The sequence below is a fragment of the Pygocentrus nattereri genome, chromosome 12 (assembly GCF_015220715.1).
Source record: "Pygocentrus nattereri isolate fPygNat1 chromosome 12, fPygNat1.pri, whole genome shotgun sequence".
Taxonomy (NCBI): Eukaryota; Metazoa; Chordata; class Actinopteri; order Characiformes; family Serrasalmidae; genus Pygocentrus; species Pygocentrus nattereri.
In genome coordinates this window covers 5,359,399-5,377,025 of record NC_051222.1, presented here as the reverse complement: position 1 = coordinate 5,377,025, position 17,627 = coordinate 5,359,399, and the positions used below count along the sequence as shown (strand labels likewise).

The 17,627-nt window shown below is 41.8% G+C and overlaps 1 protein-coding gene across 2 annotated transcripts; it reads left to right on the top strand.

The window, feature by feature from the left end:
• The first annotated feature begins 1,306 nt into the window (after nt 1–1,306).
• On the top strand, nt 1,307–17,100 carry lancl1 (LanC antibiotic synthetase component C-like 1 (bacterial)). Of its 2 annotated transcripts, XM_017719314.2 has the most exons (12): nt 1,307–1,544; nt 3,851–3,974; nt 5,728–5,825; nt 6,030–6,147; nt 7,755–7,962; nt 8,237–8,384; nt 8,495–8,641; nt 9,106–9,288; nt 11,417–11,593; nt 14,232–14,304; nt 16,132–16,210; nt 16,597–17,100. In XM_017719314.2, exons 3-11 carry the CDS (start codon nt 5,739–5,741, stop codon nt 16,206–16,208), a joined length of 1,218 nt encoding a protein of 405 aa, XP_017574803.1. In that variant the 5' UTR covers nt 1,307–1,544; nt 3,851–3,974; nt 5,728–5,738; the 3' UTR covers nt 16,209–16,210; nt 16,597–17,100. The 2 variants fall into 2 exon arrangements, with proteins under 2 accessions (XP_017574803.1, XP_017574804.1); XM_017719315.2 differs by lacking the exon at nt 1,307–1,544 and having other exon boundaries at nt 3,968–4,092.
• Nucleotides 17,101–17,627: the final 527 nt, after the last annotated feature.

Below are 17,627 nucleotides of genomic sequence, written 5' to 3'. Positions count from 1 at the left end.
GATTAAAAATGTATGTAATCCATAAAAATCGATTTTAAATGTTTTCGTAATTCTAGGAAGATATGGCCCATTCTCTGAATCTCAAGGCCGACCCAAACAGAGTCTGTAGCGCTTCTACATTAACATCCTGATCAAATTTTCATGACTTAATCTGGAGGTTCATTCTAATCCTCTAGAGCACATTCAGAGCTTTATCTGGCCTTAATAACAACCAGCTTAAAGACCGTCGTTCATCTCCAATTAGAGGAGTTTTACGAGAGAGTTCCTTTAAAATGTCCTTCACCACATATCTCTGCAGAAACCTTCTACACAGCCACTTTATTAGAAACACATGCCTTGTGCTTCCACTCACTGGCCACTTTATTAGAAACATCTACTTTGCAATTCCACTAACTGGCCACTTTATTAGAAACATCTACTTTGCAATTCCACTAACTGGCCACTTTATTAGAAACACCCATTCGGTACTTCCACTAACTGGCCACTTTATTAGAAACACCTGCCTTGTAATTCCACTAACTGGCCACTTTATTAGAAACACCCATTCTGTACTTCCACTAACTGGCCACTTCATAAGAAACACCTATGAAACAACATCTAAATCTACACAGTCAGATCAGCGTTAGACCAGGTTTCTACCTTCTGCCTCACTCACTAGCATGGCCAACCTATTTATAGACATGTTGAGTGTGCCCTTTTCATGTCAGCTCCCAGGAGCACTTGGTGACCTCTGTAATTTCCCCCTGAGGTAACCAGACAGGTACAGGTCAAGGTTGCATGACCGGAGTGGTGCCTTGTTGTCAAAACATGGCAGAGGCACATGCAACTGACCACAGCAGACGTTCCTACCAGCAAAAGAGGATCTATTTTAAGTTTCCTGCACAAATGATTAGCTCTTTAGCCATCAACAACTAGCGTGCTGTTTACAAGAAAACAATTCATGAGGTGGTTTTAATGCTCTATGATGTTCATATTATAAATGCAGTCATTCTGACAGATTGCAATACATTAAAGGAAGTCCAGGGGGCGGTACTGCTTCCATCGTTTCATTACACCATGAAAGAAGAAGCAAAAGTTTGCATAATTAAGGTGCTGTGACTAGAAAGCAGAAGGCCTAATGGTCCAATTAGTTGATGTATTTCTCATTCCAAACCAATCCTGGAGGCAAACCTCCACAATTTAGTGTTTTCCTGCTCCAACACACCTGTTTTAGATCATGACGGGCTTGATAATAATTAGCTGAGGAGTTGAGTCAGGTGCTTCAGAACAGGGAGCCATATAATTTTGCCAGGACGCCCTGTTCTGAGGGTAATTAGCACCGACAACGCTCATGCTAACATGCTAAATTGCTAGGGGGAGTGGAAGGTTTCGAAAGGACTTTGGCTTTATGGTAGCAACCAGCGTGGTGTTGGCCTCCACAGCAGATCCAGGCCTGAGGCCACAGAGACATTTTGACCAAGACAGAGTGAATTTGTGGTTTGTGGGATCTGCTCAACGCTGCAGCTCAAGCTAACGACAGATTAGCAAGTTCCTCGTTCTTGCAGGTGAGAATAAAATAAGTAAACATTGCTGCATAAACAGAAGTGTATTAGAATGGGTTTGCTGATGTGTCCGTTCCTCAATGTAGAAGAAGAGATCGTTAAGATGACATAAGCTAGTTAGCAGGCTAGCAGTATTATTAGCATTTCTGCATCTGTTTGCTGCTCATTTTCACAGACAACAGTGAAAAATATAAGCTTTGCTTAGTTAGCTATTTAGCAAGCTAACACCATTGTTAGCATTTATAGATTGCAGTTTTATCCCATCGTGAAGACTTTATTATGGCAACACGAGCTAGCTAGCAAGCTAACACCATTATTAGCATTTTCTGTGTGTATTTGAGTGATTTTGCTCATTTTCATGCTCACTAGAGAAAAATTGAAGCTTTGCTAATATTTAGGCTCATTCGATACGATCTGTGCTCAGCCCTTTTGCTCAGACCAACCGTGTAGCCCAGGTTTCGACAGGTATTTTGACATTCCTGGTGTCAACGGCTTCTATAGTATCTGACGTGACGGCTGGATGTGGTGAAAAACGTTTTTCTGAAGGGAATAATTTGATTAATATTTTGTCAGAAAGCACCAAAAGCAAAACGTATATTTTTAAATCTGATGTTAAAAATTGACGAGGCACAAAACGAACTCTATTCACAGAAAGCTCTCTATATAGTGCACTACACTGGGCTTAAAATAACACCACCCTGCTCTCTATATAGTGCACTACACTGGGCTTAAAATGACACCACCCTGCTCTCTATATAGTGCACTACACTGGGCTTAAAATGACACCACCCTGCTCTCTATATAGTGCACTACACTGGGCTTAAAATAACACCACCCTGCTCTCTATATAGTGCACTACACTGGGCTTAAAATAACACCACCCTGCTCTCTATATAGTGCACTACACTGGGCTTAAAATAACACCACCCTGCTCTCTATATAGTGCACTACACTGGGCTTAAAATAACACCACCCTGCTCTGAATATAGTGCACTACACTGGGCTTAAAATAACACCACCCTGCTCTCTATATAGTGCACTACACTGGGCTTAAAATGACACCACCCTGCTCTCTATATAGTGCACTACACTGGGCTTAAAATGACACCACCCTGCTCTCTATATAGTGCACTACACTGGGCTTAAAATGACACCACCCTGCTCTCTATATAGTGCACTACACTGGGCTTAAAATAACACCACCCTGCTCTCTATATAGTGCACTACACTGGGCTTAAAATAACACCACCCTGCTCTCTATATAGTGCACTACACTGGGCTTAAAATAACACCACCCTGCTCTCTATATAGTGCACTACACTGGGCTTAAAATAACACCACCCTGCTCTCTATATAGTGCACTACACTGGGCTTAAAATAACACCACCCTGCTCTCTATATAGTGCACTACACTGGGCTTAAAATAACACCACCCTGCTCTCTATATAGTGCACTACACTGGGCTTAAAATAACACCACCCTGCTCTCTATATAGTGCACTACACTGGGCTTAAAATAACACCACCCTGCTCTCTATATAGTGCACTACACTGGGCTTAAAATAACACCACCCTGCTCTCTATATAGTGCACTACACTGGGCTTAAAATAACACCACCCTGCTCTCTATATAGTGCACTACACTGGGCTTAAAATAACACCACCCTGCTCTGAATATAGTGCACTACACTGGGCTTAAAATAACACCACCCTGCTCTGAATATAGTGCACTACACTGGGCTTAAAATAACACCACCCTGCTCTCTATATAGTGCACTACACTGGGCTTTAAATAACACCACTCTGCTCTCTATATACTGCACTACACTGGGCTTTAAATAATCATAATCACCCTATTCTTGATGCTTTCCATTATATTTGATCTATGTATATTGCACCTCAACTCACAGTGAAAATGTGCTGTCCGTATGATGCGCTATATAAGGACTGATACCGCATCACACTGCTTTCTATAGAGTTAACTATATAGTGCATTAACGGATGGTAAAGAGGATAAAAGTGCGGATGAGTTCATGTTTTACATTTATGGCCTTTGGCAGACGTTCTTATCCAGACACTCTTATCCAGACACTCTTATCCAGGTAGGCGACGGCGGTGTTAGGAGTCTTGCCCAAGGACCCTTATTGGTGTAGTGTAGGGTGGGGGGTGTTATCCACTACACTGAGCAGCCGCCCCTCGGTTTGTGGTAAAGAGCTGAAGCGCGTTACCTTTGAAATTGAGATGTATTTGATGTCACGAGACAGTCAGATAATTCTGATATAATCAGGCGCAACATTTTCCCTCCTCAAGCTGAAAGCAGCGGGACGGTGTGGCGGGGCGTTCCGTCCAGTAGTCGGCAGCAGCGGCGCATGGGCAGTCACAGCACTGCAGGCTGGCGAGGAGACGAGGAAGACTAGACAACATCGTCTGTGCGGTGAGTTAAAAACAGTGGAAGCTTATTCCGCTAAATCTGCGCGCGCTGAAATAACTCGCCGGTAAAACGGACTCGGGCGATATGCGGCGGTTTGCGGGAACACGGGGTTGATTCGCACGTAAGTGCCGAGCCGCTCGGACCGAAAAAAGGCTGATAAAATGACGAAATGTTGAGATAAAGAGCTGCAGTGCGACTTTCAGAGGGAATAAAGGCGATTAATCGGGTTGAGCTGCGTGTTGGCGGCGTCGCTGGGCTCGTTTTGTCCTGCAGGCCCTGCTTTTCGGGAGTAATCTGGGCCCGGTCCCAAATGGCGATATATGTAGGCCATTCTGCCTACTGAACCACATAGAGCCTGAAATAAAGACACCCTACCTCCTTATATAGTGGAATAAAGACCCCTTACTCCTTATATAGTGCGCTACATAGTGGAATAAAGACCCCTTACTCCTTATATAGTGGAATAAAGACCCCTTACTCCTTATATAGTGGAATAAAGACCCCTTACTCCTTATATAGTGGAATAAAGACCCCTTACTCCTTATATAGTGCACTACATAGTGGAATAAAGACCCCTTACTCCTTATATAGTGGAATAAAGACCCCTTACTCCTTATATATAGTGCGCTGCATAGTGGAATAAAGACCCCTTACTCCTTATATAGTGGGCTACATAGTGGAATAAAGACCCCCTTACTCCTTATATAGTGGGCTACATAGTGGAATAAAGACCCCCTTACTCCTTATATAGTGCGCTACATAGTGGAATAAAGACCCCCTTACTCCTTATATAGTGGAATAAAGACCCCTTACTCCTTATATAGTGGAATAAAGACCCCTTACTCCTTATATAGTGCGCTGCATAGTGGAATAAAGACCCCCTTACTCCTTATATAGTGGAATAAAGACCCCTTACTCCTTATATAGTGGAATAAAGACCCCTTACTCCTTATATAGTGGAATAAAGACCCCTTACTCCTTATATAGTGGAATAAAGACCCCTTACTCCTTATATAGTGGAATAAAGACCCCTTACTCCTTATATAGTGGAATAAAGACCCCTTACTCCTTATATAGTGGAATAAAGACCCCTTACTCCTTATATAGTGGAATAAAGACCCCTTACTCCTTATATAGTGGAATAAAGACCCCTTACTCCTTATATAGTGCGCTACATAGTGGAATAAAGACCCCCCTACTCCTTATATAGTGCGCTACATAGGGTGTGGAATAAAGACCCCTTACTCCTTATATAGTGCACTACATAGTGGAATAAAGACCCCCTTACTCCTTATATAGTGCACTACATAGGGTGTGGAATAAAGACCCCTTACTCCTTATATAGTGCACTACATAGGGTGTGGAATAAAGACCCCTTACTCCTTATATAGTGCACTACATAGGGTGTGGAATAAAGACCCCCCTACTCCTTATATAGTGCACTACATAGTGGAATAAAGACCCCTTACTCCTTATATAGTGGAATAAAGACCCCTTACTCCTTATATAGTGGAATAAAGACCCCTTACTCCTTATATAGTGGAATAAAGACCCCTTACTCTTTTAAATGAATTTTTTTTTTAATATGAATATGTAACTATACATTTTGCAGCGTGGTGCCTAACACCACCTTCCTCCTGGTAAAATCGTAGAGCTTCTCGTGGCTTATTGCTTTATAACCATCCAGATCCAGAGTGTAGCCCTGCTACCATTCAAGTCCCCTGTAATGAGCTGGATATGTCATGTGTTTACGCAGACCAGTGAAAGATGCCGGACCAGCGAGCTTTTAAGAACCCCTATCCGGACTACAATGGGCCTGAGAGCACGCAAGGCATGTTCGACAATCAAGGCCGAGTAAGTTCCGGTACCCCGAACCTGTCAACTGCATATCGCTTTTACTGAACACAGTAACGAGGTGCATTTTAAATAGTTTAGACGTGTTTCTTTCTCAGATTAAAAGCAGTTGCAGGTGTTTTAGCTGCAAATCACGTGTAATTACATGCTTCTGTGCCTAGTTATATAATACGTAATTATGTTGTTATATAAACCTCATTCCAGTTGACGGAGGCTTTCGTAGGTTGTATAAGCAGCAAGATCAGCGAGCTGCTGGCAGTGATGGAGAATGGGCTGAAGAGCGCCGACCCAAGAGACTGTACCGGCTACACAGGCTGGTCAGGTCAGAAAACTGCAGAAGGCTCTCATCTCTACACTAATTACGTCTATATGTTCGTAGCTTTTACAGTGATGTTGTAGTGAACAGGCACTTAAACCTGAGCTAAAGATCATTTACTGACTCTTGATGTCTTTACAGTGGTGCTGATGGGAACCAGGGGTCGCCATGACTACAGCACAAATATAGACATTTTATATACCATCCAGAACCACCAGAGAACCTACACGAGTCTTCCGAGCTTTACCCGGAATGTTGATGGTGGTAAAATAGTGGAAAATCTGGAATTTTCTTTAGGGACTATTTTGCCTCACAATGCCTTGCATATTATGTATCCCTCCACCATGGATGGATTTAAAGGCCAAAAGCTGTCGTACAACAGCGTCTCAGTCATCAGGCAGTCAATTCAGAACCATCTCATGTAGGAACTTTCTGTGAGGGAGATTTTAGAGGTGGACGTCTGGTTCCTATCACCACCACTGTGAACAGTTCTGACTCAGTAAGTTTCTCTAACACACCACTTGACAAATGTATAATAGCCATTCATGCAAAGAGATGCTCACTGTTTTGAGTTGATGTTTCAGAAACGTAGAATATGTAATAAACATGGTTTAAATTTTAAGAGTGTGGCCGCTGCTATTTAAGGTGAAAGCTTTGGTCCTGTATCTCCTGCTGTGATGTTTAATCTGATCTTCTGTTTTGACAAAGTCTGATTCAGAGACTAAATATTCCCAGTAATGCCAACAATTTCTCATTTATGATTGACTTCCAAGAAAAAAAATCGTGCAAGTAAAAGTGGCTGTGTGCATCGGATAAGCTCCGCCCACTCCCCGCGTACATTACTCTGATAGGGTGAGCCCAAATTCACCCAAAAGTACAGTTAAAAATGTATGTGTAATATGAACAGCACACATTAACATTAAAATAAACAATGGTTAAATTTTAATTAAACTGAAATAAGTGTTACAATTTTGAAAGTTTAAATACGATCTTGAATTCATATAGAATTATAAATAAATTTAAAAAACACAAATATTTTCAACTGTTTTAATGGTATTCTGAGAAATATCAATAGGTACGAAGTTCCAAATGTTCTGTGCTTAGTACCAGAAGGCTTCTTCTTGTTATGCTTCATCCCGAGAACCTTCAAGCAGCGCATGAAGATCTTAAAACCTGATCTGGAACATAGCCCGTTAGACTGCTAATTGTGGCAGAGTGCAGTGAAAACAAAAGTGGGCCTAATATGGAACCCTGCGGCACGACGTAAAGGATATCGGGTTTGCCACAGCGATGCAGACGTAGACTAACAAGGTCCTTTATTCCTGTTAAGATACGTGTCCAACCACTTTAAAACAGTTCCAAAAAGACCGTGACAATATCATGAGCGAAGCTGTTGAAACGTTCATTTTTTTGAGGCTAATAAAGCAAATCTTTAGTCCGGCACAGCCCCAGTGTTTTATGGGAATAACCTACACATGTGCACATTCAGTAACGTTCAGTCGTCTGAAAAGACAGGCTACAAAATGAAAGCTAACTGGATCCACTGTCTTCCCTCCACAGATAGCCACATTTGTTGTTAGTTGGAGTGACCCATTGAATATCTTCATCTGCAGGCATTGCCTTGCTGTATCTGCACCTCCACACAGTCTACGGTGACTCAGCGTACCTCCAGAGGGCTCTCGACCACGTGAGCCGCAGCCTGAGGTGTTTGACCCACGGCCGGGTCACCTTCCTGTGCGGAGATGTTGGCCCGTTGGCCGTGGCTGCTGTAGTGTACTATCGCCTGCAGAGGCCTCAAGAAGCAGAGGAGTGCATCGAAAGGTCTGCTCGTTCACACTGTCCAGCACTTTAACCTGTGAAGATGAACTTTATTTTTAACAAAACATGTCATTTACACAAACGAGCGTTGACTTGAGCTGCTCAGTAGTCTCAAAAAGACAACCATTAGCTGTAGAAATGGCAAAAAGAGGCTTCTTTACAGCTGTTTTCAGCTGTGATGGGATATCAAGTCTGTTTGAGGGTAGCTGGCCCTAGTTCTAGTCTAGCCATGGTTCCCCACTGAAATGTTCTGTGTTCGTCGATCTTGTGTTTCCAGGTTGCTGCAGTTACATAGGTCAGTGGTGAAGAGTTCAGGCAGCCTCCCGAATGAGCTGCTGTACGGACGTGTGGGCTACCTGTACTCCCTCATTTTCATCAACCAGCAGTTCCAGTACGAGAAGATCCCCTTGCAGTACATTCAGCAGGTCTGCCGCCCCCTCCAGTGATGTGGGGCCGCACCACATCTCACTCTTACTACTAACTGCCCGTGTGTGCTAATCAAGTCATCGAGTCAATGGGTGTTTGTTTGTTTCAGGTTTGTGATGCAGTGTTGGCCTCAGGGCAGAACCTGGCTCAGAGGATGAGGATTGAGGACCAGAGCCCACTCATGTACGAGTGGTATCAGGAGCAGTATGTTGGTGCTGCCCACGGACTGTCCGGCATCTACTACTACCTTATGCAGGTAAATCTACCATGCATCATCATCTTTGTCATATAGGTTGATGGAGAAATACCCACCTTTAACCTCCACTGACCACTTTATTGGAAACACCTTGTACTTGCACTCACTGGCCAATTTATTAGAAACACCCACCTTGTTCTGCCACTCACTGGACACTTTATTAGAAACACCCACCTTGTTCTTCCACTCACTGGCCACTTCATTAGAAACACCAAGCCTTTTCTTCCACTCACTGGCCGCTTTATTAGAAACACTAATCTTGTCGTCCATTTACTGGCCATTTTTTATTTTTTGTAGTGTTACTTCTACACAGACAGTATGTTGTAAGACCTACTAGTGATCTACTTAAGTAGTTGTCATTATGTGTTTTATACTCACAGTTGCATTAACGTGTTCTAAAATATCTGCTCCAGCTTGTTGAGACACTATTTTAACATGGGCTTACTGCTGTTTGCTCCCCGCAGCCCGGATTTGTGGCAGATCAGGGCAGAGTGTTGGCACTGGTGAAGCCCAGCGTGGACTTTGTGTGCCGGCTGAAGTTTCCATCAGGGAACTACCCCCCGTGTATTGGAGATGAGCGGGACTTGCTGGTGCACTGGTGCCACGGCTCTCCTGGAGTCATCTACATGCTGCTGCAGGCCTACAAGGTACGAGCAAGTGCTCTACAATAATACTGGGTTAAACCAGTGGGTCGCAACCCGGTCCTAAGAGCGCCCCAGAGGGTCCGCACAGCTCACAGCACATGTGGAAGGAAAAGGTTAGACTATCTTTTGGGACCCTGAGAATGGGAAGCGTTGGTTTAAGCTCTCTCTGCAGGCCCTCTAGTGGCCATTCAGTGAAATGGAAGTCGACTATTATTACTTAATATAGCCAAATATGTGTTTTCCCTGTAACTGTGCTACAACACAACTGGCATACGACACCCTGTTTTTCGGTGGTCAGCACCCCCATGGACCCTCACAGAGCAGGTATTAGGTGGTGGATCATTCTCAGCACTGCAGTAACACTGATGTGGTGGTGGTGTGTTAGTGTGTGTTGCGCTGGTCTGAGTGGATCAGACACAGCAGAGCAGTGTTGCTGCTGGACTGAGAATAGTCCACCAACCAAAAATATCCAGCCAGCAGCGTCCTGTGGGCAGCGTCCTGTGACCACTGATGAAGGACTAGAGGACGACCACCACAAACTGTGCAGCAGCAGATGAGCTGTCGTCTCTGACTTTACATCTACAAGGTGGACCGACAAGGTAGGCGTGTCTAATAGAGTGGACAGTGAGTGGACACAGTGTTTAAAAACTCCAGCAGCACTGCTGAGTCTGATCCACTCGTACCAGCACAACACACACTAACACACCACCACCACATCAGTGTTACTGCAGTGCTGAGAATGATCCACCACCCAAATAGTACCTGCTCTGTGAGGGTCCATGGGGGTCCTGACCACTGAAGAACAGGGTAACAGAGTATCAGAGAAACAGATGGACTACAGTCTGTAACTGTAGAACTACAGAGTGCAGCTATACAGTAAGTGGAGCTGATAAGATGGACAGTGAGTGTAGAAACGAGGAGGTGGTCAGAATGTTAAGCCTGATCGTTGTGTATCTTCTTATTTCTGTTCAGTAGTTCAGAACACATCTGACGGTGCTGTAGAGCCACCTAGTGTCAGAAAAGAGTGGCACATTAGTTCTGACGTGAAGCTTTAACTAGGACCTGGTGCTTTAGGCTGCTGAAAATCACGATTGTGGGGGTTTTTTTGCCTCTCAGCGCCCTGCATGTATCCCTCCACCTTTACCTGACTTAAAGGCTCAGACACCAAATTATTCACGACCATTTCACATAACAAAGGTTTAGAGGCGTTAAACCGTTCAGACATCTGGTTCCTATCACCACCACTGTGGACACTTTGGACAGCTTCTCTAGAACTGAGCATTTTACACCAAACTCCTCTGACTTCGTTTACATGTTAATGATTTTATTGAGCATAAATATTGTAGAATAGATGGAATTAATTGGCACATATTACTAAGTTGCCTACTGGATTTGTCCCTTTGCAAGAGCTTATTAAACCAGATTTATATAGAGGAGAGCGATATGATCATATGATAAATGTTAGGTGCAGTTATTAGTGACGATGCCAGTGCCCGTGCGTTATATGCCCAACTTGTGATGTCAGCACTCAAACCGCTCAGGTGTTTAAACCACCGTTGGACCCAAAAAAGGCTTCAGTATGTGCTTTTAACAATATTTGGGAGAAGAAAGCAACTCAGTATTTAGGCAAAACCTGCTCTTCATACCAAGTATGATGCTTAGATGATCAGGAAGGTGAGAGATACTAAATATACCTGAATTATTACTAAACAACTGCTTTTTGTGTTTGTCTTTTTTTTTGACGTTTTTCAGCTTTTGACATAATTTGAAAATACGTGTTGCCCTTTACGTTGTGTGTAAATTTCATGATGACTGGAGCGAAAGAAGTGGCCCAAAATGACTTGGGGGAAAAATTCTGGTTCCATTGACTTACATTAAAAGTAAAGCAGGTTGTTTCCTCCTCCTGTAAAGTTACTATTTTAGAAATACAAGGTTTTGATCTGAGAGCAGCTATATATATATATATATATATATATATATATATATATATATATATATATATATATATATATATATATATATATATATATATATATATATATATATATATATATATATATATATATATATAAAAATATAAATAAGTATCCCAGTCTCAGCAAATGTTCTGCCTTCCTTACTCACTCTGCAGGTGTTTGGAGTGCAGCAGTATCTGGAGGAAGCTGTGCGCTGCGGAGAGGTGGTTTGGCAGAGGGGTCTGCTGAAGAAGGGCTACGGCCTCTGCCACGGAGCCGCAGGAAACGCCTACTGCTTCCTGTCCCTCTACAAGCTCACCCACGACCCCCGGCACCTCTACAGGGCCTGCACGGTGAGTGGGCACCTCTAACGTTTAACAGGGCCAGAGAAGCTCCGCTCATGTTGTAACAGCAGGCAGAGCTGAGCTCCGGGGCTGTAAATGCCTTGTAATGTAATCTATTGTAATGTAAGTCTATTCGTTTAGTTAAATTAGTATAAAAATGGATATAATAAAAAAATCATGAATCATGAAATAGCCCTTCACCGATTATTAAAGAGCCCATTTTTTTTGGTTTGATTCAATATGTAAACATTGTTCAAATTTAAGATTTCAGTCCAAACGGCCCATTTCTGAAAGACTGAGCTGCAAAATCAAGCTGCTCTGTATTTTGTGATGTCACAAATCCATTTACATATATTAGCCAGCAACATTGCAGCTCCGCCCATTAACACTGACATTATTAGGAATGTTTCAGTCTGAACAGCCAGTCCGAGCAGAGCTCATTTGCATATGTTCCTCTTAAAAGCACAGTAAGAAAAAATGAATGGGCCATTTTTGGCATGTAAAACCATGCAAAAAATATTTTAAGGGTTTTTTTTTTATTTATTTACTTTAAATGATAAATAAAACACAAGACAAATGCAGAATCTGGGATTTTTAAAATAAAAGGCTAACTAGAAGGTGGGAGTGAGCAAAATATCACAATGCTTCAAGACGTTTTCTTGCTACACAACATTCATCAGAATATTTCATTTTTTGAGATTGAATAAGTTGGAAAAGTCCTGTAGTGCCACACAAAAATACTATAATAATAATAATAATAATAATAATAATAATAATAATAATAATAATAATAATAATAATACTAATACAGTAAGAATTAATTTTTAAGAATGAATTAAAAGTTTCAACTCTGCACTTTCAACAAAGTCTCTGCTTGTTTCAATGAGCTACAGATGCACATTAATGAATATAAAATAATAGCATGTTTGTCATCAGTGATGAGCAGGAAGACTTTTTATAACATTTTGTTTTTGGACACATCATTAGTTTTTTTTTTTTTTTTTTTTTTTTTTTTTTTATTTTTATTTTTATTATTATTATTATTATTATTTTTATTATTTTTTTTATTATTATTATTCCAACAATTTTGCCACGTCTGTGTGACTTGAATCTATATGGACAGTCAATGAATGCCATATTAGTTTAAAGTAGCATTTTTCTGGAAGACCACCAGGCGAGTGGTCTCCTGCCCTGATTCTGTTGGTGCACATTCACTGATGGAGCAGCCCTCCTGAATTTCTTGAATGTCTTTGAGGCATATTTGAAGACAGATTTGCAGCCATCAGCCATTTCCCACTGTTCAGTCAGTTCCTCCCAGTAAAAGAGCATCATTTACGCAGATCAGTGCTTTCTGTCTGATGTGTGATATGGCGGAGCTGGGCGATGTGGCCTAAAATGTTACCACGATGAACAAAATTCATATCGTTCGAAATCGATACATATCGTGATAAATGTCAAATCATCATATCTTGGCTGATTTATGCTCCTGGGTGGTTAATTGCCGTTTTAAACCATCCTTTATGGTCCGAACACGAGAAACACCAAACGGTGGAACAGTGGGATAAAGTGTCTGGCGAGATGTTTTTCACAGTAATGGTCATAATTTAAGAAAGAAAAGGTTATTTATAGCTGGTGACGTAAGAGGATAGCCGAGCACTCAAATGCCTAACAAGTGGCCACCAACAGTGCTAAACTGTTCGGTTTCAACGACGTCAACTTGGTATGAACAGCAAGCGTTGACTGCCTCGGTGCGTCAGTGATGGGTCACATCGCCTTACTGCTGTCACTCCTACCACACCCATGTCAGAGCACATCACCGTCTTCAGACACCGGCTTTCTCTAAAGTAGTTAAAGGAACCTCAGTATGACAAGAGTCCTCCTTTTAGGCCTGTTTAAACTGAAACCGGTGCTTTTGAGTCTTGTTTGATCTACAGTATCAATTCAAAAAGTATCTGCCAGAGTGACAGCGCTGCTTTGTGTCAGCCAGCTGCTAAAAACAGCTATCCTGGAAAGATCTAGAAAGCCTTCTCCCGCTTTCTAATACCTCACAGCTTCCTCAGTTTACTTTCGTTTAAATCAGGGCTGAAACTCACATGAACTCACTCCTTTCTTTCACTCTTGTTGTTTGGGAATGCACTAATACATAAATACGACTGAGCGCTGTAACAGTGCTGGGGTTGAAAGGAGCAGGCGTGACCAAAACGCTGCTAAAGCTGGTTGGGATGTACACAAAGAGGTGAGTTCACAGTAAGTCAGTACAGTTACACCACTTATCTCGTCACTCGCACTCGGTCACAGGAGAACAGATCACCGGTCGCTCTACTCAGTGTTCAAATCAGCGTTTCAGACGTTGCAAAAGACTCATTTCACTCGTCACCCCTCCCTCTCTAATCATGTCAAAAATCTTGGAAGTGCGCCCTCTCCTGGCGACAGCAGAGTGGTGTCGCTCTCCTTGCAGTAGAAAACGCCACCAGGGCTGTCGCTAAACGTGAACGTGTGGGAGTGGTCTACTATATCGAACATTTATCGAGCCTTTCTTATTGCTCTATCGGAGAAAAGCATCGCGATAATTACTGTTTTGTCGCCCAGCCCTAGTGTGAGGGCAAGATGGGTGCCCATAATTGAGAGAATGTCTTCTTTGTATTAGTTTGCAGACTGGTGCATGAACTACGGGAAGCATGGCTGCCGGACTCCGGACACACCCTTCTCTCTGTTCGAAGGTATTGCAGTGCAGCATTAATTACTCATTAACAGTTCTGACTCATTTCAGGGTTCGAGTATTTGAGAGTCTTGACACACTGACTGTCACACTGATGTTGCCAATAGATGTAAAACTTTCAGCGGAAATGGTGGGTTCGACCAGCTGTATAGGCTATATGGACCCCTGTACCGACCTAGTTGAAACTGCAGTCGCCCCAGCCAAACTATTTTAAAAATCCATGAAGTATTCAGACCTTAGATGTTAAGGATTATTTTATGATCTATTTAAACTCAACGCATTAATAGAAACAACTATAGGATAATTACATACAAAATTATCGTTTATATGGTGCTTTTTATTGTGAGGTTTATCCCAATCCCTAACTCTAACTTGTGAAGAGGGTTTTTGCATTTTAAAAGATTTATTGATTTGTAAAGTTAACGGATTTAGGATTTTCACAACTTTAATTTTTAAAATAAAACATGCTGTCCCACATTTGTTGTTACTATCACAATCACCGCCACCTTACTATATTCTTAAGTACTTAAATCTGGTGTACATACTGTAAATTCTCTATATTGTCTTAAATTATTAGTAATGTGTTTATTTTTACATAAATGGCTGCAACTGCAACAACTGCAATTTCCCCCTGGGATCAATAAAGGAATCTGAATCTGAACAAAAAGTGGTAACACTTTACTGTTGGGTGCTGTGCGTGAGGCTACATGACACCTACATAAGGTTGTCATTACAGCTGACAACTCTACATAACTGTTTAACAGGTACTTCACCTGACTTTGATCAACATTATCAGTTGTAACCTTTATAGCGAATGACATTTTTTGGAACAAGCATTTATAAACAGTTATGTAGGGTCATGTCAGTTGTCATGACAAGCTTATGTAGGTGTCATGTTGCCTTATGAACAGCACCCAACAGTAAAGTGTTACCGAAAGAGTTTTAGTCTGTATTTTAGAGCAGGAGGTGAGGCTGCATCCCGGTCCCTTGTTTCCACATGGTGAGCAGTTAGATCCCCTTGTTTTGGCGGAGTGGAGCTTTAAGAATAGTCACTACCAAAACACACATTTTCTGAAGTTCAGTAAACTTAGTTTTTAAACTAAATATGTTATTTTGTGTGTACAGCTCTTTTGTAGTCATGTCCTGACTAGTGTTTGTTTTTTTTTTTAATTAAAAATGCTCCAAATGAGTCACGAAATTTATCCAGTCATCTGTTTTAATAAAATAAGCAAAATTAAGGTATAAGGTCACTCAGAGCAAAGGGATTTTAAGGTCAATGTCAGTTACAAGTCCCAGAACTCTGACTCTGAACCAAGTCAGTAGAAACATCCATGTACCAAACTGTAACCTCTTTCCCAATCCTTCGCATGATTGTATGGTTTTTAATTCTTTCTTGAGTAGCTCAAGTTAAGAGTAAGCTGTAGGTTTTCACGGTTAACAATAAAGACCGTCTGCATCCAATTAGTTTCTATAGAAATTAATGTAAAAGACTAATAGCTGAACAGCCATGTACAAATTACAGCACAAGTGGCAATCATCGGGGTCCAAGCACTCTGCACCATTATAGAGCCAGCTGAACATAAGCTATGTTTTTAGTACCATCTCTATTTGTAACAGATATTGGGTCTGATGATGATGTCTGCTACAATATGAACACACTGACCTTCTGATCGACACATTTTTTAACCAAGAAAGTAAAAACTGAGAGAGCCGAATTTTTGGTTTTCATAATTCCTTAAAGTATTTCCATAATTGTTTGTCAGTGGACTACATTGTTACATTTTACAGCCATTGAAATGTTTTTCTTTCTCTTGTTTTTTCATTAAAGGAATGGCTGGAACCATCTACTTCCTTGCAGACCTGCTGCAGCCGTTGGCCGCCAAGTTCCCAGCATTTGAGGTGTAAAGGTACACATAGCCAAAATAAACTTCTCACTTCAGAACACGTTTGATTTATGAAAGTCGTTCATGGGATCAGTGGGAGGTGTGGGAGGGATCAGTGGGAGGTGTGGGAGGGATCAGTGAGGGTAAGGCTTACGTGAGCTTATCCCAATATTAGCGCAGTTTACACAAAAGGGGGAGTATTTAGGAAAACTAGATCAGCTGTTTAGTGGACATTGGAAAGATCTTCACAGGACATGCTTTGTGCAGGTGTATTATGTGCCCTACATAGCAAGATGGACCTTATTAGAGATTAATAGGTTCCGTAGGACTGGAACTCACTGTACACTGAAATGCTTGCAGGTGTTTGTATGGACTGACTCAACATGCTTGTCTACTGTGTTGTATTACAGGTTATATGCAACAGGCCTAAAAAGATGGCATTAAATTTAGCTTGTCAGCAGCAGCCTGGAGCCCAAGTCTGAAGCTTAGCTTCCTCCAAGACCTTCACAGTCACGCTCTAATCGCTATCCATCCTCTCCGGTGTGAATCTGCATGCATCCAGTCTGTCAAACGCAGTTCACGCAAACCACACGTCTTACCAGAACCATCAGTGTCGTGGACTAAAAAAAAGGGAGTGGTAAGCTAACTCTGCACTTGTAGTTGGAAATCTTTGTATTGAGAAGTTTATTGGTTTATGAATTGTATTAAATAAGTAACAGAAATGTTATTTTTGTATTTGTATGTCATCTCAGCATTTGCTTTTGAAATCAGAGTGTAGATTTATACCGATCAGGCACAACATCATGACCACCTCCTTGTTTCTACGCTCACTGTCCATCTTATCAGCTCCACTTACTGTATAGCTGCACTTTGTAGTTCTACAGTTAGACACACACTAACACACCACCACCACCACCACCACGTCAGTGTTACTGCAGTGCTGAGAATGACCCACCACCCAAATAGAACCTTCTCTGTGAGGGTCCATGGGGGTCCTGAGCACTGAAGAACAGGGTAACAGAGTATCAGGGAAACAGATGGACTACAGTCTGTAACTGTAGAACTACAGAGTGCAGCTATACAGTAAGTGGAGCTGATAAAGTGGACAGTGAGCGTAGAAACAAGGAGGTGATCATGATGTTATGCCTGGTCGTTGTGATTCATAAGGTCTTCATACAGTGAAGTTACTTTGGTTGCAATTAGCATAGCTTTGCTTTGCACTAAAATTGCCAATGTGTTTACATAGCTGCATCTTTATCTCTTGATTGTCGCAGTAGTTCAAGAAATTGTTCCTGATGTTTCTCTGTAAGACCTTTTTCTTCTTCTTCCAATGCTGTTCATTTTCATATGCTCAGTAATAAACAGTAGTGAGAGAAGAGTCTTGATGTCTGTTCTTTACCTTCACTACTTCATGCTGAAGTGCACTGTTTTAAAGAAATAT